The sequence below is a fragment of the Triturus cristatus genome, chromosome 4_1 (genome assembly GCF_964204655.1).
Source record: "Triturus cristatus chromosome 4_1, aTriCri1.1, whole genome shotgun sequence".
Taxonomy (NCBI): domain Eukaryota; kingdom Metazoa; phylum Chordata; class Amphibia; order Caudata; family Salamandridae; genus Triturus; species Triturus cristatus.
Genome location: NC_140585.1, coordinates 567,705,633 through 567,733,401, shown reverse-complemented (window position 1 = coordinate 567,733,401; position 27,769 = coordinate 567,705,633). Strand labels below are relative to the sequence as shown.

General features: G+C 43.1%; 1 protein-coding gene across 8 annotated transcripts in view; it reads left to right on the top strand.

The window, feature by feature from the left end:
- CACNA2D1 (calcium voltage-gated channel auxiliary subunit alpha2delta 1) overlaps window positions 1-27,769 on the top strand; it is a 1,735,709-nt gene that overhangs the window by 844,510 nt on the left and 863,430 nt on the right. For all 8 annotated transcript variants that reach the window (XM_085652892.1, XM_085652894.1, XM_085652893.1 and 5 more), the window contains exon 5: window positions 10,945-10,989. In XM_085652892.1, the coding sequence (XP_085509018.1) occupies window positions 10,945-10,989 (45 nt within the window). The remainder of the gene's footprint in view (window positions 1-10,944; window positions 10,990-27,769) is intronic.

Genomic DNA, 27,769 nt, shown 5'->3' with positions numbered 1-27,769 from the left:
TTGCAATCTGCAATATACTTTAGGATCATTTCTAAACATAGATCACAAATTAAGTAATTATATATAGCAGGGACAAAATGGAATATAGGTTTTAGCAATTGAGTTGTATATTTATTGATATTTATATGTATTTATTTATTTAACTACATATTTTATGTCTATGTTTACAACTGTGTGATTATTAAGGTTTAATCAAGTCCCCCGTATATACTTGCTTAGTTTGCACATGCCATGTTATGTTATGTTATGTTATGTTATTGTAGTTTATAACGCGCACAGCTACTCCTGGGAGTGTCCCGGCGCGAGCTCAGAGGGGAGAGACACAGAGATAGTTAGAACAAGAAGGTTTTCAGGTGTTTCCTGAACATCAGTGAATCCTGAGTAGCACACAAGGATAATGGCAACGCATTCCACAGCAAAGCAGCCTTGCACTAAAAATCTATTGCCAGGGCAGGCTTAATAGCACGTAAAAAGACACTATGTCAATACATGCTGCCTCTGACATAAGTGGATATATATATAATTTGAAAATTCGTTTTTTTATTATTAGTTTAAATTTTTGCACGATTTATAGGTTTTAGCTCTTCTTTAGGGTATTTATATTGGTATGCACTTCCATATTATTTTAATCAGTTATATGATGGGATTTAGAAATAATTGAGATATTGGTGATGGTCCAGAGCAGCATTTGTGCTAATGAAATTTTAGTAAGATGTATTAATACTAAATTTAGTTTGTAGTGTCCACATTGTGTATTTAAAGAAATACATAAGTACATTTATGAATTTACAAAAAAGCATTTAAGCCAATAATTGTGTCACCGATGATATCATATTAAGTGAAGCATTCAAGCGTATATTTCTTCCATTTCCATTAATTAACAGGTATGCACTGTCACTTTAAAAATGGTGATCAGACTTCCTAACGCTGTCATGTGATCAAGGCAGGCAACTGCCGAAACGCGTAATGGCGAGGCTGTTTGCGCGTGAATAAACAGAAAATATGCACAATACCTGGGTCCACTCTCGTTTGTTTGCAACAGCAGATGTGAGCGAGGAATGACGATTCTCCAATTATCATACAGAGAGAATCTTGATTTCTTTAAAGACAACGGAGGCTGACATTATGCAATGACTTTTATTGCCGCTCAAAATATGCAGCCCTTGAAAGTGGAACAATTACATCATAAACAAAAACATTCCATACAGCACAACAAACTGCCATGGCAACCGATTATCTTCCTCTTAGAGCTGCGATGAAAAGTAACTGTAGCTTCAACTTCTTCCATGATATTAAAAGGTTATAACGAAGCTGAATCTGAAAAAAGAGAAAAACAGGTAATATTGTTCTGAGAAAGACAACAGTTAAAAGTAAAGTACATTATAAACACGAGTAAATAGACAGTCATAAGAACATCTTTTATTAAAACATCCACCTGGGAGTGGTGGGAGGGATAATGTCAGCCTCCGTTGTCTTTAATGAAATCAAGATTCTCTCTGTATGATAATTGGAGTATCATCATTTCATTACAAGACCGGAGGCTACATTATGCAAGTTCAAAACTTTTCAATGCAACATTGCTTACATGATCTACAGGTTTAAGATAAAATTTAACAAAGGTTGAGGCGTTAGACCAATCTGCAGCTTTCATAATATCAGAAAGGGATCCACCACCCCAAAAGACTTTACTTGCCATAGCGCCACGCGAGGAGTGTGCGCCGAACTTTGACAAATCTATTCCTGTTTTGAACATCACTGTTCTTACCCATCTAGAAATTGTAGTAGAAGAAACAGCCTTAAAGGGTTTAACATTTGAAATAAGCAATTGGTTTTCATTTAAAGGTCTAAAGTTACTCATTTTTTGTTCATAAACCTTTATGCAACTCACAACACATAGTTTTGGAGAATCTGGAAAAAAGGGGTAGAAAATGTTCTCAGACATTGTCTTTGTTCTTTTCCATATTTTGAATAATAATACACCATTAGGGGAGTAAAATCTATTACATATTTCTAGAGCCTTAACATCGGATACTCTCCAAAAGGATAGAAGGCAAAGTAAAGTAGCTAGTTTAATGGATAGTTGTTTCCCTGTAAGGAAAGAATTGTCTGGCCAAGATGAAAAAAGATCCAAAACAAGGTTTACATTCCATAAGGAATCATATTTGGGTTTAGGAGGACGTTTAATTTTAATACCTTTCATTACTCTTCGAATCGAGGGGTCTGTACCAATACAGAAATCGTTTAACAAAGAATGTCCTGCAGAAATTGCTGATCTATAGCAATTTACAGTTCTATAGCAGAGACCTGAATTAAAAAGATCCGCTAAAAAATTTGCTATTTCAACTATAGGTGCCTCCACGGAATCCATATCCCGTTCCAAGCACCAACTACACCATCTTTTCCAAGCACCGGTGTATCTTCTCCTTGTTCCCGGAGCCCATGACTCATCCAAAAGGCTTTTAGCCTCTCCTGAAAGGCCTGAGTATCTTGAAGAACCCCTGACATCTTCCAGACAAGAAGGTTCATGTTTCCTTCTAAAAGAAAAGGGTGTATTTCTCCTTCTAGACACAGAAGTCGATCTAACCTCCCTGGGATAAGACGTGGAATTTCCATCGCCAATTCCATCACACCTGGAAACCAAATTTGGGAATTCCAAAAGGGAGTGATTAGGACAATGCGGCAATGTTCCGAGCGAACTTTCAGAAAAATTCTCTGGATTAGAGCGAAAGGCGTAACAATTGAGATTGCTCCAAGTTTGGAGATGTGCGTCCACCGCAACTGCTAAGGGGTCTGGTCTCCAACTGAAAAATTGATCTATCTGGAAGGTTAGTCTGCTGGCAAATAGATCTATTTCGAATGGGCCCCATAAATCTTGGATTTTCTGGAAAATCAGAGGGTACAGTTTCCAGTCGCTTGAGTCTCTCAGGAATCTTGAATTCCCATCCGCCCTTGTGTTTAGATGGCCCGGAATAAATTCTGCTCTTAGTATAATTTTCTGACTCCAGCAAAAGTACCAGATCTTCTTTGCTAGATTGGCCAGAATCATAGATCTTGCTCCCCCCCAAACGGTTGATATAAGAAACGGCTGTAAAATTGTCTAGTTTGATCAGGACTACACTGTTTTTCAAAATTGATTTGAAACACATGAGAGCGTTCAAGCTCACCATCATCTCTAAACAGTTTATATGTAAACTGATTTCTTCTTGTGACCATTGTCCACCTGTTTCTATCATTCCTAATCTGGCACCCCATCCCAAATTGCTCGCATCGGATTCCAAAATGTGATCCGGCGGATTTCCGAATATGGCTTTCCCATTCCAACTGTCTAGGTTGCTTCGCCACCAAAGGAGATCGGTTCGAGCCTCCGGGGACAGGGGAATGTGGTCTGAATACCAAAGCCCTTTCTTGAGTCCTGCGGATTTTAGTCTCTTTAGGGCTCTGTAGTGAAGCGGTCCTGGAGAAATCGCTTGAATGGATGAAGATAAAAGACCTACTACTCTTGCAAGTTCTCTCAAACTCACCAAATCTTTTGACAGGACATAAGAGACCTCTTTATTTTTGATAATTTCTTTAAAGGAAGTTGCAAGAGGGCTGAGGATGTATTTATCTGAAAACCTAAAAATTCCAGATTTTGTGAGGGAGTCATGACAGATTTTTCTACATTGATGATAAAACCTAAACTCTCTAAAAGTTCTTCAGTCCCTTTCATGTGGAAAAAGTAGTTCTTCCTGGCTCTGAGACATCAATAAGATATCGTCCAGGTAAATAATCAAATGGACTCCTCTTCTCCTTAAGGATGCCATTACCGGTCTCAGGATCTTGGTGAAACACCAAGGTGCCGAGGAGAGGCCGAAGGGGAGACAACGAAATTGATAGGTCACGCCCTTCCATAGAATTTTTGAGAATCCGTATCCATAGGGACGGGGAAGTAAGTGTCTTTGAGGTCTAATTTTATGAGCCAATCTTTCTCTTGAAGGATGTCTCTTAAAAGGTGAATACCTTCCATCTTGAAGTGTCTGTACACGAGAAAGGAATTGAGAAGATTTAGATTTATTACAGGTCGCCAACCTTTGTCTTTTTTCTTCACAAGGAAAATTGTGCTCATAAAACCGTGGCCAGTGTTCTACACAATGGAAATTGCCCCTTTGTCTAACATTTGACGAACCTCTTCGTCGACAAGAGCGCATTGATCCTGGTCTAAGGTAAGTTCCCTTGGCGTTGAGGTCTGGTAAGGAATTTTGACGAAGTCTATTTTGAACCCTTTTACAGTTTGTAGAACCCATGGATCGTTTGTTATTGATAACCAATTTTGGCTGAAAATAGAAAGTTTTCCCCCTACCTTTGGGAGGAAAGAACCAAAAGGAGGATTTGTTACCTTGATTACCTTGTCCTCGGAATCTTCCACGGTTGTTTCCACCTCCTCGAGAACGGTAGTTGCGACCTCTCTGATGGAAGAATGAGTTGTTCCCTCTGAAGAATCTTCCGTAGCCACGTTGGTTTTGTTGGAAGAAATAGGACCTGTTATATCCACGGCTGGCAGCCAGTCCTCCCCTGTCAGCCCGTCCAAAAATCTTCCTCCAAACATACATCTCATATTACTCTGCGCTTTATTAAAAGCAGAGAAAGTGGACACATATTTACCAAGAATCTTAATGAATGATTCCCCAAAGAGGAGGCCATTAGGGTCTCCCTCAATGTCTTTATTAGCTCGGTCACCCAATTTAGGGTTCATTCGCATCAGAATGCCTCTTCTTCTTTCGGATGTAAGACTGGCATTGGCATTACCGAGGAGACTTAAGGCACGTTGACTCCAACCTCTTAAAAGTTCTGTGTCAACTGGAATACCGTTTAAGGAGGACTCTTCTGCGAGGTCCAGGATTCTGGCAAGAGGTCCTAACGTGTCCAACAATTTATCTTGACACTGTTTAAGGCAGCGTTCAAGAACTTTTCGAGGATCCCTTCCGGTTTTGAAGAGGAAGGTCAATAGGTCTGGGTCTAAAATAGGGGTCATGCCTTCCTTGTTGTCTAGAAATGGTCTAGGGCATTCAGACCTCATTAGGTTACGTGAGTCCCTCTCAAGTGGTTTCCTTATCCAAAATTTGATACATTTCGCTACATGGTCGAGGGGCCACCAATCAGAACCTCTCGGATGAGTAATTTTTGAGGGGATGGAGATTTCCATCCCTGAGGGGTCCTTAATGGAGCCTGAGGTGGAGGGTTGATTTAAATCCTCGTCAAGTATGTCATCCAGTTTTTCTAAAGGATCAAAAATATATTCATCAGCCTCAGCAGTGTCATCAATAGAGGATAAATAATCATCGTCATCATAGGTGATGACATCTTTTGTGCCGTGAAGGACACCTTGTCTAATTGTGCCACGGAGGGCACCTGAACTTCTTGTGCCATGAAGGTCGCTCATTCTTTTTGTGCCGCTCGGGGCACCTTGTTCATTTGTAGCATGAGGGATACCAATAAATATGATTTTTTCATTTTTAGTATGAAGATTATCTTGAGTTTGCATATGTTTTGTCTTTTTTAAGACTTTTCCGTCTTTTTTAGGGATGGGGTCTTCTTCACTTGAAGAAAAAGTATCATCTTCATTAGGGATGTCCCTTTTTCTTTTACTTAAAGCTGCTTCAACTGCCTCCTTTAAGGAGGACTTTAACTGTTTTTCAAATAGACTCATTAGAGAGTTCTCTGTGAGAGGTGTGTTATTAAAACCTTCACTATTATTCTCTGACTTTTTTTATTTTTTAATCTAATAAGGGTTAAGAGAGGCTTACAATTTCCTTTTATAAGGTTTTAAATTAATAACACCTTTCTCAAATACCTTTCAAGGTTTGAAATTGATAACAGTTTTCTCAAATGTCCTAGAATAGTCGTTTCTCCGATTAAAAAACTTCAAATTATAGGTGAAATTATGAAATTGTGATTTGAAATAGACGAGGAGATGCAGGAAGGCCGGTTCGTTAGCTTCGCGCTGTGCGTTGGCATGGAAACACACAGCGCGAGCATAAAACAGCCTTGCTGTCAGCGTGAAAGGCTCTTAATTTGGGATTGAGGGTCTCGAACCCAGGTGTATAAAGAGTGTCCCTCCCGCTCATTTTTTTAAGCGGGTCACATAATTCAAATGCGGAAGTGTCTCACGCATTTACTTCATGCACCCTACGGGGTAGGAATTGGAAATCGCGCTACGGGGGAAGAGGCAGTGGTAGAGCGTTTAGCAGAAGCAAGTAAGCCTTAATTAAACTTTATTAAGGACCGTGTAGTTCATCGTAAGATAAGTTCATTTCGCAATGTAAGAGCGGATGATCTCAGATAAATGGACTAGAAGGGGATTTGTTAAGCGGAGGTAGGGACGTTTAATTAAAGCGTGTCTAGCTTCCGGATAAGTGTTTACACCGCAATTTAGTGAGAGCGGTAAATATAATAGGTGAAAAGTGGGTAGCCCAACCATAAATTGGAAGGGTGAGTAATGCGATTAGAAAAAAAACTTACATGTTCGAAGGTAAAAGGTTTACTAAACTTACCTTGTCAATTGAAAGAAAGATTTTGTTGAGAATGAAATTATAAATCAGATATTTGCATTTAAAACACAGCAAGAAATGGGAGATAGGAAGAAGTTATACTGTCCATGAGCAGCGAATAAAAGAGGAAGATAATCGGTTGCCATGGCAGTTTGTTGTGCTGTATGGAATGTTTTTGTTTATGAGGTAATTGTTACACTTTAAAGGGCTGCATATTTTGAGAGTCAATAAAAGTCATTGCATAATGTAGCCTCCGGTCTTGTAATGAAATCATCATATATATATATATCTATATATATATATATTATATATATATATATATCCACGACCAAAGGTTACGGAAGTCCGGTGCTTCTGACGCGGCGGTCCTGGATGGGCTCCGTAAACCAATAAATTTGTTACCAACTTTTGTTGATCCAAAAGAATACCAGTTAAGACACCATATGCATTGCGTTATTTGCACAGTATTTAGGGCATCTGTAACTTGATTATATTTAGGTGTAATACAAAGCAAGTATTAACTAAAGTGTTTAGACCTATTTAAGTGGTCCAGAGCAGTTATCCATCTGTATATTCTTGATTATGATCTTATTAGCTGCGTTATTGTGAGTGAAGCAACGCATCATGTATATAATGAAAGAGCTTTTATTATAGGGGTTTTTTAGAACAACATATGTGTAGGATAGTTTACCATATGATATCAATGCATTTATGCTGATATATTGTGTATGTGTTTAACATCACCAATGGTTCATTTGCCCGAGATCTTACCTCAACAGTTGGCGTTTCATTTTGATATTTTAACAATTTTAGCTCTGACCACCAATACAGGCTAGCAGTGTGTTTTTAGATGCTGCTTTGCCTCCTACCTTAATAATAATTTTTCCAAATATATTTAAGCAGCTGGTCACAAATTTTGGATATAAATGCATTCATGCTGATATTAATTTCTTTAACTCTGGTAGGTTTTAATATTGTACCTTTTACTCAGTATTTATTGTGGTATTTAAACTAACTTTTTATCCATATTGTATTATAGTACCGGCTGGTTCTATAAGTTATACTTTGTGGTATATACCGTGACAAGCTTTGCCCTCTGTGTACAATACGACCGATGTTTATATAGTCTTTCATTTATATTCATTGGGAATCACGTGACACACATGGGTGGTATTTAAAAGATGATGGCAAACGCATTTCCGCATGTAATCAAGGCTGCTTTGTCAGTCGAAACATGTTATGACTAATTCAATGTGAGTAATAAATTGAATCTCGCCAAACCAAAAAGAGGAGTTTGTGCCTTTCTTCATCGCCCTGTGGAGGTTGGAGTCAGCAAAGCTGTTATTTTCGAATATATATATATATATATATATATATATATATATATATATATATATATATATATATATATATATATATATTACCTACTGGCGGTCGCCAGTAGATAGTTATAGTTAGGACCACGTTTCCATAGGAAATCCGCAACATTCTATTTTGAATAACTTTTGCGCCGGTCTACGAATCCTTGCGAATTTTTCAAAATAGGTGGGGCGCTACGCTCCGCTCCTACCCTGAAAGTCTCGGGGGGATTCGTCAAGCGGGGGCTGAGATAAAAGGGGGTCCCAAAACGCGTTTTTCCCATGCATTTTTCCATAGGACCTTTAGACACAGCTACAGCCCGAACGGCTGAACAGAATTACTTGAAATTTGGCAGAGAGGTAGTCCTCAGGTCAAGGAAGTGCCTTTTGTAGGTTTGGTGTAAATCTGTTCAGTAGATTCTGAGAAAATAGCCTTTAAATCAATATACATATCTGAGCCAGCTTACGGTGCGCTTACGGTGCGCTTACCGTACGCGTACGGTGGCGTGCGCGAGCGCGATTCTGATTGGCCCTTAGATCTTAGTAAACATTCGAATCGGTCGAAACCAGGAAGCGGCGTCCGCCATTTTCTCTCTCGCACTCTGAGGGGGGAGCTGATAAACAAATGCCAAAAACATATAAAGGGGCTGTTTAGACAGCGCCCATGCACATAACCATGTTAGTTGGGTCTTCAAAGATCCCCAAGGCAAAAAACGGTAATTTTTTATTTTTCGAAAATTTCGCCGATTACGCTTACCGTACGCTTACCGTACGCGTACGATAAAAAAATTTTACAAAAAAAATCCACACTCTCGCCACCCCGTGTGCAAATGGTGGCCGAAGACCACCATTTGTGCATGGCATATAAGAGCACAGCATTTCCCCAAAAAATTTCAACAGATTACCTATCACAAGGAAGCGCATAATATGTCCTCCATGTGCGCACGGTGCGCGAAGCGCATCGTGCGTACATGGCCCATGTAGCGTAACGTGGGCCCGCGGTGCGCGTAGCGCACCGCGTGCCCACCGTGCGTGCATGGCACTAACTGCGTAAAGTGGGCGCACGGTGCGCGAAGCGCACCACATGTTCTCTGTGCGCGCACGGTGCGCGAAGCGCACCGTGCGCGCACGGAACGAACTGCGTTAAGTGGGCGCGCACGCCACGAATGGCGTAAAGTAACGTAGCATTTAAAAAACCGTACAAATTCACTGAAAAAACCATAGGTTTCACACACGTTAAAGTTAGGAATTAGCATTTAAAAAACCTTGCAAATTCACTGAAAAAACCATAGGTTTCACACATGTTATAGTTAGCGGAAATTTTACTGATAAAAAACCAATGAAATTCCCCCGTTATAGTTAGTGCAGGAAACTAAAACTCACGCGACCGCAATCTTCTGCTGATGACATATGTGTCTTTATGAAAAAAAAATATTTGTAATATATGTATAGCTAAAAATTTATGGAAGAAGACATGGGCAAATAAGTGTCTAAATACAGTATTAGCATCAGCAGAGGATTGCGGTCGCGTGAGTTATAGTTTCCTGCACTAACTATAACGGGGGAATTTCATTGGTTTTTTATCAGTAAAATTTCCGCTAACTATAACATGTGTGAAACCTATGGTTTTTTCAGTGAATATATATATAGATAGATAGATAGATAGATAGATAGATAGATAGATAGATAGATAGATAGATAGATAGACACAAATGTACTGTCTGTTGTTTAGCTTGAATTGTTCCAAGCAGAGCCTCTTCGAGCATTACGATCAGCATTTATGAGGAGCACTACTAAAATGTGCTTGTGATGCTTTTAGGAAGAATTACATAAGTGTAATTGAAAAATTTCTTTTTTTATTATGGCTTCTCAATTTGGCCCTTAAAACATGTGTCCTATAATCATTGCTCTTATTTCTCCGCCATGGATTTACCATTACTGGGTGTCTCGATATTTTGGGGAAGCAAGAAACAAAGACAATGTTGAGTCGTTCTGCAATAACGTGAAAATCAGACTTACTCTCCTGATGTTTGCATGCTATCACTAGGAAATTTTACCTGCTTAAATCAGGTAAACGATGCTCTTGCTGAACAAATCTTATGAGCCCAGTATGTGCCTCATTATAATTAACAGGACATACATAATACGGGCCTTATTCTTACATTAATATTCTTACTTTAAACGTTTTCCTAAACGTTTAGAAAACATGTAGCCAATTATATTTTTCTATTATTGTTCAAAGAATTGTGCACGTCGTGAAATTGCTGATGTATAGTGTTAATATTTCCCCAACAACTGATTCTATGTCTAAAGTTTCCCACAGTGGAAGCTTATCTGTGAAAGCATTGCAATCTATGGGTTAGGTAGGGCACCCTTATATCATGCATCATGAACAAACTATTTTATGAGTAATATTACTTGCAATTGTTAATGTTTGCCCTATTTCTTTCTAATCTCTTCTTCTATTATGTTCTTTTATTCAAGTCCTCAATGAAACACCCTTTGTTTGTTCCCTGCACTCATCATACCATCCTACCTCCCTGACTTCCTCTTTTCCTTCCTAGCATTTATTTATTGGAATTTGTGTACCTCATATCAAATTAGGAAGTTATACAGCTCCATAACTTCCTTGTTTCCTTCCTTCCCTGCTTCCTTTCACCCTTAGTTTATGATCCCTTCTTCCCTTCCTTTCTATCTCCATTCCCCAAAGGAAGACCATTGCTGCCTCTCTTTACATTTTTTCAATCGCAATGTCCTGTTTTTTCATTCATTCCTTGTCATTTATTCTTGCCCTCCACTTCCCTTTTCCTCCATTCTTACTTCTTCCTTTTCAGTCCCTTTTCCCTCCCTTATTTCTGACTGTTTCCCTCTGCAAAATCCTTTCCTTTCCTCTCATCTTTTTTTCTGTTCTTAATTCCGTGTTTCCTTGCTTCCTTTCCTTTCTTCTTGCTTTATATTGCTATATCACTATCTTAATCTAACTACTCATTGAATTTCTCTTTACTCTGTTTTTACATATTTGCTATTCCTTATATATTTCTGTTTATATTTCCACGCAGAAAGGTGAAATCGTGTACTACAACGCAAAAGAGGACGTCATAGATGTAAGTGCTACATCCTACAAAACAATAAATGTCAAATGATTACATGAACATTCTTCATACTGTACATAGGCGTTTTCGCTCTGTGTCTGTCAATTACCACATCTGTCTTGTGTCTGCCTTTCTATTGTCACCAATCAGCATATTAGCATACACTAATTTTGCACACGTGTTATCCAGGAATTTATGCTGTTTACATTTTAACCAACCAATTTCCTGAACTAAACATTCAGTAAATATGTATTTACTAATGTGTGTGTTAAACGGATTAGATTAACAATTTCCAATTTCAGCAAATTTTTTATCTATGAAAATATCTTCATGAACACCGGAAATCTTATTTTTCTATAAAATGCATAATGTTAGAATTATGTTTGCCACCAATATTGGTTTAATGAGAAGCAGATATAAACCCTTTGAGTATATTAGAACTGCCGTTAAAGTCCTCACATTCTCTCATCTGGATGGATGAAAAGCTTTATTCTATGACCTCTCAGACTCCATACTGACACCCCTTAAGGTCATCCTACTCGCCACAGGATGTATTATCCAGCTCTTAAGAAAGATGTTCATATCACCCCCTTCTTTTTTTATTTTTTTATTATTATTTTGCACTATATCACCCCCTTCTGATGGAAATCCTTTGGCTCGCCCTGCCTGCACGCAATATTTTCAAAACCAGCTGCATAATTTACATAGACATCTCAACGTGCAACCCCACCTATGTGTAGAACAACATTACCATCTTTTGTGGCTCTTGGTACACTTCCAGCCAGGTCACCATCAAACTAGAGAAGTGTAGGAAAAGAAAAATAAGCCATAAGGCCTTTCCCCACTATGCTCACAGCAGCTGTAACATCATCCCATGTTCATGACGATTGCCCAACCATCCTCCAATTTCAATCAATCAATCAATCAATTAGGGAGTCGTAAAGTATGCTACTCACCCGTGAGGGTCTCAACGCACTGAGGGGGAGGCAGCTCCAGTCAGTCAAAGAGCCAGGTCTTGAGGGTCTTCCTGAAGAGGTGCAGAGAGGGTGTGCGTCTGATGTCGATGGGGAGCTCCTTCCAGTTCTTGGCCGCAATGTAGGAGAAGGCTCTTCCACCGGTTCTGGCTCTGTTGCTGCGCGGGGTTTCGCGAGGGTGGTGGATCGAAGGTTTCTCTTGGGTATGTGGAAAGAGATTCTTTTGTTGAGGTATTGGGGTTCAGTGTTGTCGAGGCATTTGTAGGCTTGGGTGAGTATCTTGAAGGTTACTGTCTTCTGGACTGGGAGCCAGTGGAGGTCTCCCAGGTGTTGAGAGATGTGTTCTTGTCAAGGGATGCCAAGGACGAGTCTGGCTGCTGTGTTCTGTATGGTCTGGAGTTTGCTGAGAAGAGACTTGTTGATTCCGGCGTATAGGGCATTTACATAGTCCAGTCTGCTGGTTATGAGTGTGTGGGTGACGGTCTTTCTTGATTCGGGGGGATCCATTTGAAGGTATTGCGAAGGATGTGGAGGGGGTTGAAGCAGGTGGACACCGGCATTGACCTGTTGGGTCATGGAGAAGGAGTCGTCGAGAATGATGCCTAGGTTCCGGGTGTGGTCCATGGGGTTGGGCGGGCTGCGGAGGGTGGTGGGCAACCAGGTGTTGTCCCATGCGGTGGGAGAGGGTCTGAGGATGAGGACCCCTGTCTTCTCCAAGTTGAGCTTCAGGCTGCTGCTGCTGCTCATCCAGGATGCACCATCCTTCATTCCTTCCTGGAAGCTGGGTCTGGTGGTGTCAGGGTCCTTGGTTAGGTAGAGGATGAGCTGGGTGTTGTCAGCATAGGATACAATATGAGACCATGGTGTCTGTCGATGCCGGTGAGTGGAGCCATGTAGATGTTGAAGAGCATAGGGCTGAGTGATGATCCTTGGGGTACTCCAGAGGTGATCTCTGTGGGTTAAGAGAGCAAGGGCGGTAGTCTGATTCTTTGTGTTGTACTGGTGAGGAAGGAGCAGAGCCATTCGAGGGTGGTTCCCTGTATGCCAGTGTTGTGGAGTCTGGTGGTGAGTGTGCATTGGGAGATGGTGCCGAGGCTGCAGAGAAGTCGAGTAGGATCAGGGCCGTGGAGTGACCTTGGTCGATGAGGGCACGGATGTCATCTGTGGCGGTGAGTAGGACACTCTTGGTGCTGTGGTTGCTGCAGAATCTGAATTGGGAGGGTCGAGGATGGAGTTCTATTTGGTGAATTTTGTTAGTTTGGGGTTGACGGTGTTCTCAATGACTTTGGCTGTAAAGGGGAGGAGGGAGATGGGTCAGTAATTCTTGAGGTCGGAGGGATCTGCCAAGGGCTTTTTGAGTAGGGGCTTGGCTTCTGCTTGTTTTCCAGTCATCTGGAAAAATGCCGGTTTCGAAGGTGGTGTTGATTGTCCGTCGTAGTTCTGGTGCGATTGCGGTAGAGGCTCTGTGGAAGATGTGCTAAGGGCAGGGTTCTGTGGGTGCTCCTGAGTGGATGCCTTTCATGGTAGATTTGTTGTCTTCGGTGGTTTATGGGGTCCAGGTGGAGATGGTGGGTTGGCTGGCATTGCTGGGGGAGTGAGTGGTTTTGCCGTCCGGTTTGGGAGCAGTGGGTTTGCTGACGTGGAAGTGTACGCAGTGGTGGTCCATCCAGAAGGGTTGTTTGGTGTGGCTCAAGTGGATGTTGTAACCTCTTGTGAAGATGGGGTTGAGGGTGTGTCCTGCCTTGTGGGTGGGGGCAGTGACAGTTGTTTCAGTCCGATGTTGCTGAGGTTTTCCAGGAGGGTGGAGGAGTTGGGGTCGTTGAGGTTGTCGAGGTGGAAGTGAGGTCTCTGATGAGTTTGTAGTCCATGGAGGTGAATGCATGGGGTGCGATGAGGTCGGCGATGGTAGAGGTGAATGCTATTCGAGGTCCGGGGGGCCTGTAGGCGAGGGTGCTGCATAGGGTGGTTCTGGGGCTGGTCTGTATCTGGAAATGGAGCTGTTTGGGGAGTCGCTAGTGTTGGAGGTGGTGTGTCAGAGGGAGCTCTTGTTCGTGATAGTGAGCCCTCCTCTTAGGCGGGTGGTGCGGTCTTTCCTCTGGATCTTGTATCTGTCAGGGATGGCGGTGGTAATGTCAGGGGCGGAGGTGCAGTTGGTCCAGGTTTCTGTGAAGAAGGTGACGTCTGGCAAGATGGTTTCGAGGAGGTCCGAGAACACTATTTTTGATTTACGGAATAGTTGATGGCACACTTTTCTAAAAACCAGGGTGGGTTTAAGTGCAGAGCACCATGGCTGCGTCTTGAGAAAAGTTTCCAGCATAAGTGTACCCCAGGACCCATGCGCTGGACAACTGAGTGCATGATCATGAAGAACATAGGATCAAGTCTTGTATCTGTGGATCAAAGGGCGTGTCACAGCAGTAAACTGAACACACACTGGTGGAGTCTAGTTGTGACAGAGGGACTGTGGAGATGCTTTGGGCATTATTAGAGCTGTGAGGGTGTGGGATTCATGGTGGGACAGAAGGACACACAGTGAACCATAAATGGAGTGGAAAGTCAACATTGTGCACCAGTACGGAGCAGGACCAGCAGGGGCTGACAACAATAATCCAAAAAGGAATGAGGAACAAAGGAACTGCACAAACAAGGAGAAAGGCCTTACCAATAGTGAGAGAGCATGATATATGTAGAGGATATAGTATATATCAGTAAAAAAAATGTCAGCCTGAGACAGCAGGGGCCCACTCTGAAAGGGAAACGTGCAAAAAGAACAGATGATGGACGGAATGCTGAATCAATCAAACTATAACCCTAGTCAAAAATCTCGGTTAAATCCATCGGTTTTTTGCACGCCATTCCAGTTTAGACTCAGCAATATGCAAATAAGTCTTGACCCTGTTCCCCATGGGAACAGTCCAGCCAAAACTGCCAGGCTAGGTCTTCCCTGGACCAGAAACAAGCATCCTGGGACCAGTTTTGGGGTAACACCCCTCATCATCCAGGCTAGCTTGAATCTGGTGGCGTAGTGAGCATGGGGCCCACGTCTGGGCATACCCCTCTCACTTAGGGTGACAAATGCAAAAAGAACAGATGATTGATGGAATGCTGAATTAATCAAACATTCACCCCGGTTACAGATCTGGGTTGAATCCATCTTTTTTTGCAAGCCACGCCATTCCAGTTTAGACCCAGCCATAAGCAAATCATTCTTGACCCTGTTCCCCATGGGAACAGTCCAGCCCGGGAAACTTGGCACATTGTGAAATAAAAGTGACTAACAATTGCATGCACTGGTTCATCTGCTGGGCTATTTGCATATATTCCTATCATGAACAAGCTTCCAGCAACTGGGTTTCTAAATCTATTCACTGCATTTTGACTAATTAATAAGATTATCAAGAAAAAGGTCAGTTACTTTCCCAAGAGTACAGTCAAGTACCAAATTTTTCTGTTACAGTGACACAGACAGAGGAGGATACAGAAAAGACAATGCTATGTCATGGATTTTTATAACTACATACTCAGCACCAGAGATAATCCTACATACTCCACACCCTTCCCATGTAGAAGGCAAAATCTGTGCAATAGCTTCTCTGTTCTGAAGCTGTCACAAATAAAACAAAACAGAAATAAGACATAGGTACGACAACGGACCTATCAGCATCAGATTCTACCTTGGTTACCTTATTAAAAGAGTGATGTCTTTTCATGCAATGTGTAAATGCTTTTATATTTACATGTGCAAGTCTACATTCTTTAATATTTCTCTCTTGTTGTTCTCTCTGAGTCTCACATTCTCCTACACATATGTCTGCTTTGTTAGTTGGTGTGTTTACTTGTCACTTTCTCTATATATAGAGGCAGCCAAACCCATGTGCCCCCCACAAGTCTTGTTAGGCCTTGGGGCCCCCAGGGCCTTTAATTAAAGTGGAGTGGGACCATGTGGCCCACCAAGCCTCTATAGACACTTGGTACCCCATCCCCCAGGACACATGAACCCCTTCCCCGTGCCTTATTCGGCCCTGGGGACAATATCCCCCCAAGCACTTTTTTAAATGGTAGGAGGACTGTTTGGCCCCTTTCTCCAAGCCTTATCAGGACCTAGTGACCCCATCTCCCTGGGCCATATCTCTTTTAACAGGAAGAAGGCCCACACATCACCCTCCTCAAACCTCTTATGTCCTTGAGGACCCCCTCCCTGGGGCCCACCATATTTCAAGGTGGGTGCCCTACTGCCCAACTAGGACACCCACCATGCACAAGTTAGGGGCCACAGGGGGAGCCCTGGGCCTCCTTAGCCCAAGCCAGCTCCCTGCCTGTTGCAAGAGCCAAAATTGCTCCCATGCAGAGGGAGCAGAATTTTATGCTGATCCTCCAGACAGGAGCAATGTCTTGATCTGTTTCCCTGCTTGCATCAGTGCAGGCAGGAAAACTGATCTGAAGTCTGTTCCCAGCTGGCACAAGCATTTTTTAAGCTCCCACCCACTGGAACCAGACTTTTTGTTTGCTGCCATTTGGTGGGAGTTTTGAAAATGAAATTGCCAGGTGGGAGCAACACACATTTCTGTGCCCCTGCTGTTGTGTGCAGGGAAAACCCTGCCTCCCAGGGGTGGGCTTCCTGTGGCACAGTATGTGAGCCAGCCCAGAGGGATAGTGTCCCTGGATACATTAACAGCTATGGGGGGGTTGTTCTGCCCTCTCCCTTTTAATTGAGTAACAGCCCTGGGGCATGTGTTACCCAGGGCACTTTAAAGACTCAGGAGTTGGGCTCTGTGCCCCCCACCCTTAAAATATACTTTGGGCTCTGAGAGACTGGGCTGCAGGCCCAAATACAGCCAGGAGAGGGGGCGCACACCGCCCTCTCCTTAAATGATACTTCAGACCCCCGGGGATGGGGACCCTGTGACGAAAATGTCACCTCTCCTTAAGCTATACCTCTGGAGTCGGGCAATGGTGTCTTTGAAGCAAAAGCATCTCACAGATCAGGCCATGTGCTCTCTCCCCCAAAAACAACCATGTATCATACCCCCAGACCCTGGCCAACCCACAGGTTTTTTAAATGAAGGACGGGAGCCCACACCTTTTTTAAAAAAAACAATTGCCTCAGATTTGTGGATCCTCTGCAAATTCATGACAACATTTAAATAACATTTTTGGCACCAGTTGGGCACCAGGTTTAGGGTTTCAGGGTATCGCTAACTTGCCCCCTCATGTCTTTTTAAGGTCGAGCCTAGGTAGCACATTCACTGCTCTGTGAGGAATGCTGTAGCTGGAATATAGGTTTGGAGCTCAGCAATTGGTTCCTCTTTCTGTCCTTCATTCCTGCTGGCTTTAGATTGGTCAAATATCTTACTAGTCCTTCCTTTTGGGCTTTGCAACCTCCCCTAAGGATGGTCTGTGCTATTTGTGCTCTTCCTTTTACTCTTTGAGCACTATTTCATTTTTTGTGGCTTGCCAGCTGCTTGAACAGCAATATGCTTTGCGCTTATCTTCTCTTGTTTATTTTTTGTGGCTTCTTTTGTGGTTGCAGTTGCACTCTGTTGCCAGTGTGGCACATTCACCCGTCCCCGCAACCCGCCCTCACCACCCATCTCAGGTCGCTGCTTGCCCGTTGAAGATGCAGATTAAAAAGTCATGTAAAGGGGAAGGCGCAGGATAAAGTATAATATTCCATGGCACTGACACCAGCCAACACGTAAATCAATGCCCTGGGGCATTCACAGCCAAGCCCTGGCAGTGCAGACACTACCTTATCCAGATGTAAATACGGGGAGGCAGGACCCGGTGGCCTGCTGCTGCCTGCAGAATTCTCTGTAGCATCAGCTTCCCACTTCCTCCTCTGACCCTCTCTCCCATGCTTCTCATCCCTCCTCCTTTTCCCTAGTATCCAATGAGAGTGTAGGGTTGTACAGCTCCTACCCTGGTATCCAATGAGAATGTAGAGCTTTAAGCTCCGGATTAGTCTGTCTCCTCAAACACATATCATTCTTTCTCAAGTCCATGTTCCACATCTAATCTATGTAAAACAGATGGATTGCAGACATTTAAATTGAAGCAATCTGGATCCAGTGCTGTAGCTGCTTCTCTGGTCTCATTGGTAACGTCACCATCGTAAGTCCTCCAGATAGTGATAGAAGTGTATTTTCTGGTCCAGTTGGTAACTCCTTTTTTCTAAGTCCTCCAATCAGTGCTGCTAGTTGCTTCACTGGTCTCATCGGTAATTCTTTAATTCTAAGTCCTCTAGACAGTGCTGCTAGCTGCTTCTTTGGTCCCAGTGGTAATACCTCATTCTAAGTCCTCGAGACAGTGCTGCTAGATGCTTCTCTGGTCCCATCGGGAGCTCCTTCATTCAAAGTCCTCTAGGCAGTGCTGCAGCTGTGTCTCTGTTCCCAGTGGTAATTCCCCATTCTTAGCCCACTAGACAGTGCTGCAGCTGCTTCTCCGGTCCCAGTGGTAATTCCTCATTCTAGGTCCTCCAGACAGTGCTGCTAGCTGCTTCTTTGGTCCCATCAGTAATACCTCATTCCAAGTCCTCTAGACAGTGCTGCAGCTGCTTCTCTTCCCAAATTGTAAGTCCTCTAGGCACTGCTGCAACTGTGTCTCTATTCCTAGTGGTAATTCCTCATTCTCAGTCCTCTAGACAATGCTGCTAGCTCCTTCTCTGGTCCCGTCAGGGACTCCCCCATTCTAGATCCTCTAGGCAGTGGTGATTCCCCATTCTAAGCCCTACAGACAGTTCTGCTTGCCGCTTTTCTGGTCTCTTTGATAATCCCCCCATTCTAAGTCCTCTAGACAGTCCTACTAGCTGCTTCTCTGGTCCTAGTTTTAATTCCTTATTCCAAGTCCGCCAGAAAGTGGTGCAGCTGCGGCTCTGCTCCCAGTGGTACTTCCTCATTCTTAGTCCTCTAGACAGTGCTTCTAGCTGCTTCGCTGGTCCCATTATTAATTCCTTCATTCTAAGTCCTCTAGGCAGTGCTGTAGCTGTGTCTGTGCTCACAGTGGTGGTTCCTCATTCTACGCTGTCTAGACAGTGCTGCAGCTGCTTCTCTGTTCCTGTCAGAAACTCCCCCATTCTAAATGCTCTAGGCAGCGCTGCAGCTGTGTCTCTGTTCCTAGTGGTGTTTCCCCTTTCTTAGCCCTCTAGACAGTGCTGCAGCTGCATCTCTGTTCATACATCCACTACACTCCAAACCTAGAGCTCCAACTCTCCCAAATGCAAGACCTATTGCATTGCAAATGCTTCTTTTACATCTTTGTTAGGACTTGGAACTCAATAGTAAATAGGCTTAAGAAAAAGTAAATGAGCAATGTCCAGTCTGTCGTCCCTGGCCAAACCAAGAGAAAACTTCGCAAAGAATCATGCATGGGTAATTGCCACACGCCATCACTCCCACAGTAAATGTTTGAAGCGGACACAGCCGCCGCTCTGCAAGCAACAGCATGCATTTAGAAACAAAACATGTCAGGGATTAAGATACCTGTTGGTATATGTTGGTCGTGTACGGAGCCCAACGAGGCTTACTGCCAATAAGGGCTTTATGGCTGGCAGCTTAGTCACACTCCATTAACCAGCCTTGTTTGAGATGCTGCAGCAATTTAACCATGTCTTGTCATCACAGAGCAGCAGAGAAGAACACTGGCAGGAAATAGAAGAGATAGAAAGCAGATGTGCTTACTTGACATAAATGAGACAGCCGTGTGTTTTTCTTATTACCTGAGTGCTGCCCTTTTTAACATCTAGTCTAACCTTAAGCCCGAGCAGCCATGACTGGCTGATACCTTCCAGCAGCCCTTTTTCACTTATTCATTAGACCCTAATTGGGTGCAGTCAGACAAATTGTCTGGCGGAGTCTGTGTTCCTAATTGACACTGGTGATTTATTAGCGGAGAGGATTTCCTCCACATGCGCTTGTATTGGAAATCAGCCATGACCGATGGAGCAAGGCTGCTCGCACAGGCTCTAATCATCCGCTAATGGTTAAAGGGGCACAGCCAGTGGATTCATTCCTCTCCTGAATGCAATGTGTTCCCTTCTAGGAGCTGCCATTTAGCACTGCGGGCTGACATTGTAAGGTGGAAGTGATCAGAAAAGAACCTACAATGTCTGGCCAGTCCTTCTAAAAAGGTGTTTAGCAGCGCTGTAAAATGTATTCAATTTTGCTTTAGATTATACCATCTCCCATGCCTGGGGTTATTGTGTATGTGAACTACGGGCAGTTCCCCCCACTAATTATTGGACTGCGATGCATTAGGCGAACGTCTGTGCACGAAAAAATCCATACAGAGTTCAGGAAAACTTGTCTGAATACCCCAACGTCCAGGAGCAGGATGCACGCCCTCTGCTGAAATCTTTAATCAGAATAGATTGCCTGATATGGGCGGCCACAGAGAACTGTTCTTCACTGCTGGGGATGCAATTATTTCAATGGATGTTTAAGTCACGCTATGCTCATCTTTTCTCGCGCACATCATGACTGTATACAAGATTCAAACACAAGATCAGCTTCTCAACATGACTGCATTTTTGCTGTGGAAGCAGAACAGTAAATTCTGAAGTTGTTGCTAGTTCGAAATTAAATAGACTTCATTTCAAAGTGAGACTTGCCTTACCAGTTGAAATGGAAATCATTTTGTGGGTCCAGGAATATTATTTAAAAAAAGTGTTTTTCAGCTGCTAAATATTATTATAAATTGTTGCAAGCTTGTCTGTTCAAACATACAGAATTGTCCCAAACTTTTTAGGGCCTCATGTAGGTAACATACTATTTACCGATTCATAAATACCGAATTTTACCGATTCGGTATTTATGAATCGGTAAATAGTATGTAGGTAAATAATCGGTAATTATTACCGATTCTGTAAATATCGGTAATTATGAATCGGTATTTACCGATTCCGTAATAATGCATCCCTTCCCATTCATTCCAATGGGCCTGGAGGCCCATAGGAATAAATGGGAAGCCAGTTACTATTACCGATTCGGTAAATACCGAATCGGTAATAGGGGAGGCATTATCATGGGTGGCAGGGTGTCACATTGACACCCTGTTGCACCCCTGATTCGTGCATGTGTCACATTGACACCCTGTTGCACCCCTGATTAGTGCATGTGTGCACATACATGCTATTTGTAAAGTGCCCACATGGCACTTTACAAATAGCACAAAAATGCTTTTTGTAAGGTATTCGTCATTTACCATCAACTTGTAGTTGGTGGTAAATAACGAATCCAGACACCAATAATCCACTCACTTGAGTGCCCCCTACATTGCATTTCTGGATTCGGTATTTACCGAATCGGTATTTTACCGATTTCTTAAAATTCCGATTCTGTAAATACCGAATCCAGAAATCAGCCACCTACATCTCAAGTGCCTCAATACCGGTCGGTAACGGGATATTTACCGATTTTCGGCCGTTACCGACCGGTATTGAGGTACCTACATGAGGCCCATAATCTTTTTCTTTAGAGACCAAGGGCCATATGTAGGTAGGGACCCATTTACCACTTCATAAATACCGAATTTTACCGATTCGGTATTTATGAAGTGGTAAATGATATGTAGGTAATGAGTCGGTAATATTTACCGATTCGGTAAAAGTCGGTAATTACCGAATCGGTATTTACTGATTCGGTAATGAGGCATACCTTCCCATTGATGGGAAGGTATGCCTCATTACCGAATCGGTAAATACCGATTCGGTAATGGGGGGAACACATGCAAGGGTGGCAGGGTGTCACATTGACACCCTGTTGCACCCCTGATTCGGCCATGTGTGCACATGTGGCACACATACATGCCCTAAGGGCATGTATGTCTGCCACATTGCACACTTCTAAGCACTTTAAAATGCTTTTCAACATCCATTCGTCATTTACCACCAACTATTAGTTGGTGGTAAATACCGACTCCAGAAAACACCCACACACTCCCCCTACATCTCATTTTTGTATTCGGAATTTACCGAATCGGTAAAATTACCGATTCGGTAATTTTACCGATTCGGTAAATTACCGAATACAAAAATTATCCCCCTACATACCAAAAGCCAAAATACCGGTCGGTAACGGTATAATTACCGAAAATCGGCCGTTACCGACCGGTATTTGGCTTCCTACATGAGGCCCCAAGGGCCTTATGTAGGTAGCCTAACATTTACCACTTCATAAATACCGAATTTTACCGATTCGGTATTTATGAAGTGGTAAATGCTATGTAGGTAATCAGTCGGTAAAAATTACCGATTCGGAATTGGTCGGTAATTAAGAACCGGTATTTACCGATTCGGTAATGGTAACTGGCTTCCCATTGATTCCTATGGGCCAGGAGGCCCATAGGAATCAATGGGAAGCCAGTTACCATTACCGAATCGGTAAATACTGATTCGGTAATGGGGGGAGCACAATCAAGGGTGGCAGGGTGTCACAGTGACACCCTGTTGCACCCCTGATTCCTGCATGTGTGCACATGTGGCACACATACATGCCCTAAGGGCATGTATGTCTGCCACATTGCACACTTCTAAGGGCCAAAAAATGCTTTTTCTAAGACATTCGTCATTTACCACCAACTTTTAGTTGGTGGTAAATAACGAATCCACACAACACCCACACACTCCCCCTACATCTCATTTCAGGATTCGGTATTTACAGAATCGGTAAAATTGCCGATTCGGTAATTTTACCGATTCGGTAAATTACCGAATCCTGAAATGTCCCCCCTACATACCAAAAGCCTGAATACCGGTCGGTAACGGCATTTTTACCGAAAATCGGCCGTTACCGACCGGTATTAGGCTACCTACATATGGCCTCAAGTGTCTGCAGAATCAATAGGTCTGCCTTGCATTTAATTTATAAGTCAAACATCTTGGATTTGCCAAGGTTGACGTGGGAAGTTAATTTGTACTTCAGCAGTAGCCCAACAATACGAGCATGGGAGCTGCCCGGCTTACTAAATCCTATCAGCAGTTTAGCTGCTGAATTTGGTTGCTTCTCTGTGCTGATACGAGATGTGATTGATGATGTCTCTAGCCAGTGACTGAAGTGGGCTTAGGCAGGCAACCCAATGGTTTGAAAGCGGCTGGCCCAGAGACTACTTTCTGTATTAAACATAAGAGGTTTGCTTAGCTAAACCTAAACATTTAAATGCTGAAATTTGCATTTTATGTTAATTGTTATTTCATCTTCAAGTGAATAGTAAGCATACGAAATTTGTAGCAATCCATGTGTCCCAAGTCAGTGGCACATAACATATTCCATAAATGGCTACCTGGAGGAAGAGGACGCAGTCTTTGATCTTCATTAGAAAAGTGGAACGGGTTATTGACTGTTTTGCACAAATCAGCTTGTATGCTGTTGTCGATGGTTGCCAAACCCTTGTGGACTTTGAGGAATACAATACAACACTTCTCTGAAAGTGTGTCTCGCTGTGTGGTTTTCCAGGTTTCCAAGGGATTGTTCCTGATAACCATAATTGTTCTGCATAATGCAGACATGTTTAAATCAGCCCAGCAATGTCAGAAAATATGAGGATGTGCTTTCATGGCTCGGTCATGGTGCCCCCTCCCCATGCTTGAAAGTAGCCACCAAGCTTGCAGACACTGGGAAAATGGCAGAGTGACAGAATGACCCTTCATCACTGGTGAAATTTAACAGCTATCTCTTTAGACCATTGAAAAGTTCTTTGTGGAACTGTTTATAGCGCTGAGTAATCTGCAAACATATTGAAACCATTGGACATGTATTTATTCCAGATATGGCAGGGCTGATGATATACATTGTATGTTATATCTCTAGTAAAGGCCCACAGACATCATGACAGCCATACACATAAATATTAGTGTTTAAGTTAGGGTAGAGATACCACATAATGGCAATATATATTCATCCTTGTCTATGCATTTTAATAGGGCACTGTTAGAAATGGGCGTCTCTAGTTGGCATAGGTAGGTACCTTTGTCCAAACAGGGACCCTTGTTTGTAGTGAGGGTAATGGGGATACACACTTTAGATAACCACTGCTCACCCCCTGGGTAGCTTGGCACGAGCAGACAGGCTTATCCTAAAGGCAATGTGTAAAGTATTTGTACTCAAAACGTACACTTCTTGAAGCCACAACAGGCACTGCGTCATCTTGGCAGCTGCACTGAGATGCGTGGAGATTCTTCTCGCATGGCGGTGCTGCATAGGGAAAAACAGCTGCAAGAACTTTGATGCATTGCTTTCATCAGTTCTTTAGGTTTCTTCCAGCTCCCAACAGCAGGAACAACCTCCAGAGACCCAGAACGCAACGGTCTCTGAGCCCATTCCAAACCGGTTCTGTCCTCACTGGTGCAGTATGACCACAGGGGGTGGAGACAGCATTGTGCAAGGGAGACGGGCCCTATTCATCTGCAAGGAAATCTCCTCCCACTACTCTAAATGCAGCTAAGCCCCATTCAGCCCTGTTCTGAGTCCACCAGGAAGGGCCAGGCACACCTCAACCCCCCCAGTGTCTGTCTACAGTGAATGCACATCCCCAGCCCCTGTCACTCAAAAACCCGTTAGTCAATCCACAAACAGGCAGAGGCACACAGAATGGTCAAACAAGAAAATGCCTACTTTCTAAAAGTTTGTAAATCTACCAAAGTGTCTAGTTGCCACAATTTTAAGTTTGCTCGAAATAAAGCTATATTTTATATTTTCAAAATAAGTCTGTTACATTTTCACATGTCTCTGTGAAGGATGACACTCAGTTCTTTAAGCAAAAATGTTCAAATATACATCAAAACACTTACATTTTTCAACGTCACAAAAATCATATAATGACAAGACAGCATATTCAACACAGTGTAAATGAACTGGCTTTGAACAGTCCAACATTTAAAATATTTTAACACTAGGCAGAATGTTTTATTCTTATGCTGTGTATGCTCTATCCTGCCAGTGTAACGTGTCCTGGGGCCGTTAACTCTGTGTGTTGATACCAGAGGGATTTACTGTGTTCTAAATCTCTCTCATGAACTTTTAATTTGGTTGCGAGTATTCTTTCCCCAGGAACCTGGGCCAAGTGGCTATGCATTTCAAAAGGGCACTATTAGAAATGGGGAACTCTAGTTGGCATAGGTAGGTACCTTTGTCCAAACAAGGACCCTTTCTTCTAGTCAGGATAATGGAGATACATGTTTTAAGATAACCCCTGCTCACCCCCTGGCTAGCTTGGCATGAGCAGACAGGCTTATCCCAAAGGCAATGTGTAAAGTATTTGTACTCAAAACGCACAATAATACAGTGATAAAACCACAAATGGACACCACACCAGTCTAGAAAAAATCAAGTATCTCTATCTAAGCTCAACAAGACCAAAACGGCAAAAATCCAACATACATATAGTAAGAATATGACTTTTCAAAGGTTTCAAGTAACTGGGTCCATAGAAAACTATGGATGTGTGATTCTACACAAAGTACCTGTAGATGCGTAAAAATTTACAGGGCCAAACAGCCGCAGAGATGGGAGGCATCAAGAAACAAAGAAATACGTCAGTTCCTGAGTCCATAGGGAGGCGATGCAACAGTTCTGCTGCATGTAGGAGAAGTGATGCATCGAATCCGGACTATAGGGGGGAGTAATGTGTCAGCTCCAAGAAGGTTGTGGTCCGCGGGTGATGCATCAGGAAAACTTGCTACACAGGTGCGATGCATGGAAATCTGGGATGCGTTGGCGATCGATGCAGCAGTGACAAGCAGTGATGCGTCGGTTTCTTCAGCCACAACCCCATGGTGCTTCAGTTCGTACAGCCGCGACAGGCGCTGCGTCATCTCAGCAGCGGTGTGGTGATGCGTGGAGATGCTTTTTGCATGGCGGTGTTGCAACGGGAAAAACAAACGCAAGAAGAGCGATGCATCGATTTCTTCAGTTCTTTAGGAGTCTTCCAGCTCACAAAAGCAGGAACAACCTCCAGATGCCCAGAACTGGAACAGACATCCCCTGACTAGTAGCAAGGGTCCCAACTTGGACAAAGGTACCTACCTCTGACAACTAGAGACCCCCATTTCTAACACTTGGTGATACCTGTGTGGAAGGCGTTCCTATAGACCAACTTTCTGGTGATGATGGTGTGAGGTTTGGTTTTTCTTGTGTTGCTTGAGAGCCATTTGAAGATCATCCTCAGTATTTCCAGGGTGCAGAAGCAGGATGCAATGATGGCATTGTCTCGTGCAGTCATGTCCAGTTTGCTGTTGATGAAGATTGTGGTTCCTGGTGTGAGCGCTATATTAGGGTGTGAGCCCAAGTTCTGCTGGCCACAAGTTGGAGTCCCATGGCAAGATGTTCTTGCCAAAGATCACTACTTATATTTGATGTGGCTGTGGAGGTCACTATGACATCAACTGGTTTGGAATTTTTTCAGGAATTTTGAAAGAGAGACCTGAGTCAATGGATGTATGTTGACAGTCCATCAAGTGTATAGAATGTAGACAGCCCACAGCTGGTGTTGCACTTTGCCTATCTTTATGAGAACCAGTTTAAAGTTGTTTTTCTTCAACATTTGATAGCCTGTAGTCATATAACATTAAAGGGTTTCCAGGAGACTTAAACACTGGATTTAGTCATCAGCTTATTGATAGCTCGGAGTGCAAAATCCTTATCGGCCTTTATGAGCTGATGGGCTCTATGCAAAAATATACCATTTCTGACTGGAATGAGCGTCATGGAAATCCATTTTCGACCATAACTTTTATTTCATTTACTTTGTTCTCTTGACTATCCTGTCTGTTAGGTTGCTAACATGTTAGCATCCTACAAATAATGGCCGTTGTGTCTACTATTTTACCTTGCAGTACATTATTGCTGGTTGTGGTAGATGCCACAATATTTTTAAACTGTATTGTTGTTCTTTCTCAGGCCTGTTAGTACTGCTGGTTCTGGGAAACAGAGAGTTAGGTGTTATCAGAGGAGTCTCTAATTCTCAAATAAACTTCAGTGTCACTGGTCCTGAAACCACCCCAGTGGCGCAAGATTGTGTGTGGAAATGCAGGATTGAACCGCTACTGCTGGAAGACCCATACTGCGGGATGTAGCTCATGCTATTAAACAATCCAGAAGTCCTCAGCCCCTCCTAGGGCCTCAAGCACACCTGGGGATAAAGTCCAACCTAGCGGAACATGATTGTGTATGGAAATGCAAGCCAGAAACAGCTACTGCTGGAAGACCCGGGCTGCAGGATGCAGCTTGCACTGTTGACCGCTTAGGAAGTCCTCTGCCCCTCCTAAGGCCTCAAGCACACTGGGGGAATAAGTCCCATCCCAGTGGCACAAGAGTGTGTACAGAAATGCTGGCAGGGAACCTCTACTGCTGGATGCCACATTATTTCTAAACAGTATTGTTGTTCTTTCTCAGGCATGTTAGAACTGCTGGTACTGAGAAACAGAGAGTTAGGTGTTCTCAGAAGAACCTCTAATTCTCACATGTTATGTTATGTTACCTGGTTTTATATAGCGCTCAGCTGCCCCAGCAAAGGGGCGTCCCGGCGCTTTGCTCAGTGCCTTCATGTTGTGCCAATTAACAGCCATATTGTAATGCAATAGTCCTATCATCCAAGTGGGGATCAAAAGACCACAAGCAAATACTTAACCCTGAAGTTGCTATGTCTTGTTGAACTAGATTTCTGGGGGTTCAGTACTTGTGCCATGGCCATCAGGTATTTGCATCAGCATTCAGTTCCTGGTGAAATTAAGAAGTGTGCCACCTCAATCTAGCCCACTCGATCTGGCAGATAAATATGCACTCACTCTTATTTGCTGTTCTGCTCCTCAAAAAATATACATGCAAGAT